Here is a 5,228-nt window from a genome sequence, read left to right on the forward strand (position 1 = left end):
CTGCTGTTGCAACTAAGAACCTGTAATTTTCTCCATCCTCTGGTCTTCTCCTGCCTGAATTGGTCATTCGGCTCTGGTCTCTTGTCGGTTTCATTTTCCTGGTACCGGAATTGTTTTATTCTCTGGTGATTTGTATTGTTCCGAGGCTTGTAGCTCAAATTTACTACTGGGATCACATCCCATTACCAACACCTGTCTGCCGAACACTTCCCCATGTGCTCTGGGATCCTCGTATATCACCCCGATATATTTGGTATTATTCCCCGTGTCAGTATCCACCTTTTTGCCCGATTTGGATGACCTCCTGACGACATACCTAAATTTTGGTTTTATGTGGGTTTATTCTCCGCACGAGTCCATTCCCTCGTGAAATTTCCTTTCGGTTCCCAAGGGGGTCGTAGTTATTTCTGGACCCTGTTTATATCTTTTCACCGCTACCCACCTATACATTCCCATTTATTATTGTCAAACTACGCTTTGGGATCCGTTTGTGGTCTTTTCGTGCTCTGTAGGGTTATGGCGGGACACTACTCTGACTCATCTGCCAACGAGGCCCTTATACAGGCCACGATGGATGCTGAGTCACACGTCCTGCATTCTACTGGCGCTGACCGCCAGGGTGGCCCACATTCTCTGGACACTTGGCACAACATTTTGGGTGATGCCCGTATTCCAGATGGCAACCATGCGTCCCTCTTTTCGCAGGGTGGAAAACATGCTGCAAGGGGACGACATTCCAAACACAAGCAACGTTCTATTAAAACCACCTCCCCACCACCTACATTGTCTTTGGACAATGCTGCACTGATTGACAGGATTACCAGTCTGCAGAAGCGTGCTCTCGTAGTAAGGTGGTACTTCTTAGAAGTTAGTGACCCAGACATGAGAGACTGGGTAGAGAAGAAGTGGAAATTGATGCTAGGATATATGCCGACTATTGTGAGGCTTTTGAAAGGTTGGTATAGTTTCCATTTTCTAAGGCAAGAGGACTTGGAAAAAATCAAATCAGTGCCACGGATTAATGGGAAGACTTTCCTGGAGCTACATCAATGGTACATTGGATACAATTCACTCCAAAACAAGCTCATTTGGGTGAAATTACCGGGTTTTCCAATTGAGCTATGGACGAAACAGGTCCTTCTGGATATTGGTAACGCTATCGACAAATTCGTTTATGTAGATCCTCGATGCTTTGGGGCTCCGGACAAACGAGTGGCTTGGATCTTGATTGAAAAGGAATACTGTGGCGACTTTCTGAACCATATTGATTTGTTCTGGGGTGAGACTCAGCTATCATAGAGATTGGACTTTTGGGGGGTTCCTTTCTGGTGTTCACAGTGTCACCACACCGGACATTTACTAGCACAATGCCCACGTCGAACGAGAGGATGATTACATGGTAGGCCTTTCTCTGATGCATTTTTGAAGTCTCATCATGGGGGAGGTTAGCCTGCACAAAACATTCGACATGGAATTTTTTCTCGGCAGCATTCAGGTATTCCCCTTAGCTCCTATCCTCCCTGCTCACATACATTTGACTCTTCATTAAATGGTTCATTGCCCATTCTAGTTCATTATTCCCCATTATCTTCATTGAAGTCTGATTTCCTGACCCCTTCTAGTCCAGTAATACATTCCCATAAACCCTCTCCAGGATCAATCCAACCTGGCCCGGAAGACTCGCCACCTTTCTCGGCTCCATACCCGACCCACGACTTACCCTTACCCACCCAAATCACATATGTTCCATGTTCGTCACCTTCCATTTTTGCTAACCGGAATAAGGGGCCTAGGACAAGTGTCACTCCGCCCAACTCGCCACTGGACTCACCTGCAAACTCGGTGGGTAGTGACCTGGACTTTCTGCTCGATAGGAAATCATTAGACTTGCGGATCCTTACCATCCACAAGCCATTTGGCTCTCCTACCCCCACATCAGCCCTACTTCTACAGGTAACATAACTGTTCGACGAAAACAAAACTGAGGAAGTCGGCATTTTAGAGGACATCCTAGGCCTAATCCTCTTACCTCCCCTATGGACCGATTTTTGGTTGATGTGCCTATGGCTGACATCCCGGCTCATGGGCCCTTAGAACACGGCTGCTCGAGCATTTTGTCACTAAATATATGGGGTTTGGGGGCTACCCCAAAATATCAGGCCCTCAAGATTCTTTTCTCCTCTCTTCACCCATATATCATTCTATTGCAAGAATCCATGCACTCTGTTCCTCAGGTTGTACAATATTTCCGGAAAATGCTCCCGGAATGGCATATATCTACTGCTACGGCTATGGGTCTCTCTGGCGGTTTAGTGGCTATTTGGGACCCTAGATGGGTCATATTTAAACCTTATAGATGTTTCGTAGGCATCCTCCTTGAAGGACACATCCACAGAATGGGCGGTCGTATTCATATTTTGAACACTTATGCTCATTACAGAGATAAGACCATTTTCTTGGACCGTTTGTTTTCTTTTGGTATTATGGAGTTGGCCTCTCTCATCATTGCTGGAGATTTAAACTATAACATTGCTTTGGAAGAAGTATGGGGACAGTCCAGAAGGATTGACACCTTAGCGGGGATGTTTCATGATGCCCTTCTAGCACACAAGTTTGTGGACATTTTCCCAGATGAAATGGCTCCCACTTGGGACAATGGGTGCATAGGTGAGGCATATGTCTCCAAGAGATTGGATCATTTTTTAATGCATGAACAGTTGGTTTCTCGCCTAGGAGATGTGTAGACAGAGATTATCACTAATTTCTTATCAGATCATAGACCTATTACACTTGCTTGGAATAGGTCGATGGTGTGCCTAGGAATGACATTTAAATTCAACAGAACCTCACTAGATTATCCGGAGTTTAATACTCTGGTGAGGGATACATGGCGCCATGATGGGGACATTGGATCCTCCCCTATGGAACAGATACTGGACAAACTAGAGATTCTCCACGGGGAAGTGAAAAACTATCAAAAGAGGAAAAATCAGTCCATGAAAAAAGAGATTAAGGATATTCAATGTGAGCTGGACCTCCTCCTCCCGTTTATGGCCACGAATAATCTTCTAGATGCTACCCGTTCACACATTCTGGAGTTGGAATTAAAAAGGAAAAGACTCTTAGATTTTGAAGAAGACACTTGGCACCTTAAGAGCCAGGCTATCTGGATTAAAGTGGGAGGCACAAATAATAAATTTTTCCATCATTTTGCAAACCATATGCGTAAAGAAAATTCTATATGGGGGATTCATGATGCTGAGGGAAACCATATCCAATCACAGGAGGAAATCTCCAAAGCTGCGACCTCACATTTCAAAGTGGCATATGAGCGCAACGAAAACATTGTTGTCGAAGACCTCATATGGGGGATTGAGCACTACCCGAATATGCTTGACCAAGAATCAAATGATGAACTGTACAGAAGCATCACTGAGGAGGAATTACTTAGTGTCCTTAAATCATTCAATGGCGATAAAAGCCCGGGGCCGGATGGGTGGACTGTGGAGTTGTTAGGGTCCCACCCTAACCCCCTTATTTATGTAATAAGATCAAGTCATAGTTAGTTAAGTAAAGAGTCAATAAAGCCCATATTAATAATTGTAAGTGGTTAACCCGCATTTAATGACGGGACCACAGTTAGTTGCAAATGGGCCATGGTATTAGATAGATGGTATTAATAAGAACCATGGTATTTCCCCATGGTATTGCATGTACGAATCCTATATAAAGGATAGAGACTCCCTTCGAGGAGCATCGTGTCTTATTTTGTAATCAGGCTCAGCTCTATTGGAGGTTGCCCCCTCGAAGAGGCAAGTGAACATTGCTTTTTGCATATAAAATACTTGCTGTTATTTCTCATTGTTCTATGTTCTGGGTATATCTCTTCGCATATTTGGTATTCTGGTATCGTCTTGCAGGTTAAGAGCATAACAAGTGGTATCAGAGCGCTTTCCAGGGCCGGTGGGATCTCCAATTTTTAGCAAATTTTTTTTGGCTAGAGACGTGTTCCGGCGTCTTTAAACCATGGGATCTGTCATTGAGCGCATAAACCTGTGGATTTTGGGAGGCATGCACGTAGGAAATACAAGAGGTGGTCATGCTTGTTGGAATCCCTTGTAACCCCTGTGGGTACCCCTTCGAGTAGTAGCGCATTAGACAGAACTGCGCATGGACTATCTTCCAAGTACCCTCTGGGTATATCAGAAGCCCCCTAGCTCCCTTGGTAACCTCGCCATAGATAAACTATCGGTCGTCTTGCTGCTATCGTACACCAAGAACAACACTCGGAGAGATTACTCGCACGTACGATAGGGTAGTCGGGTTGTACGGCTAAGGGTACAGTTGATCCTCCTTGGTTAGTGCCCTGAAAAATTGGGCCGAGTACTACTGTCAGACCCTTATGTATATTGCGATCTGTAGCACCTGACACTCCTGGAGACCATAGTTCCCTGATCTATCTCTGGATCACACATAATCTTTGCTAGATCAGATCTCGCAAGTGGGGTTTTTGTCACCGCAGCAGCAATCAGTTCCGTCGTTCAGATCTATCAAATCAACCATTCAGATCTCTCAGATCCATCAGATCCGCAGCAGCAATCAGTTCCGTCGTTCAGATCTCTCAGATCCATCAGATCCACCATCCAGATCTGAGTAGTTGTGTGGGTTCCTATACCTGGGCGTGATTTTCACAGGACTTTTGGCAGCATTGACATTTCTAGGATTCGGCTACTGCAGTATTCCTAAGGAAGGAGTAAAACTCCGTTCGGAGTTAAAAAAAAAAAAAAAAAGGTCTGAGACCCCCTGGGGCGCTTATTGGTGACTTAGCCCATAAGAATCAAGACGACGAGCTGAGCAAGGTGGTACCATTCAATTGTTAGTGCCAAAAAATTTGGGCGGTCCCAAATTTCAAGCACATCACCTCGGTGCATGGTACAAACTAGAGCTCAAGCAATGGCGAATGAGAGGATGGAAAGCCTTGAATTAGCCTTGAAAGACGTAGTGTCACAGCTGAAGGAATTAAATTCAACACTCTCTAAGGGCAAGGCAGAGGCACGCGAGGAGGCATATATTGGCATTGAACACAATGAGGGTGAGTCTAGCCAATCTCTTCACCTCTTTGGCACCCATCAACAATCCCATCTGCGACCACCCAAGCTGGACATGTATAAATTTGATGGCTCTCACCGAGCCGCATGGATAGCACAAATGGAGCAATATTTCAATTT

General features: G+C 45.0%; 1 protein-coding gene across 1 annotated transcript; it reads left to right on the forward strand.

Moving 5' to 3' along the window:
* The first annotated feature begins 2,822 nt into the window (after positions 1-2,822).
* Positions 2,823-3,566, forward strand: LOC149261739 (uncharacterized). The gene has a single exon (XM_089370806.1). It carries the CDS (start codon positions 2,823-2,825, stop codon positions 3,564-3,566), a length of 744 nt encoding a protein of 247 aa, XP_089226932.1.
* Positions 3,567-5,228: the final 1,662 nt, after the last annotated feature.

Source organism: Pinus tabuliformis, chromosome 6 (genome assembly GCF_031772625.1).
Source record: "Pinus tabuliformis cultivar Carrire ecotype Pingquan chromosome 6, CPIR1, whole genome shotgun sequence".
In the NCBI taxonomy this organism is placed as follows: domain Eukaryota; kingdom Viridiplantae; phylum Streptophyta; class Pinopsida; order Pinales; family Pinaceae; genus Pinus; species Pinus tabuliformis.

Coding starts and splice junctions, on each gene's coding strand:
- LOC149261739 (XM_089370806.1), top strand. CDS start 2,823: ATGACATTTAAATTCAACAGAACCTCACTAGATTATCCGGAGTTTAAT.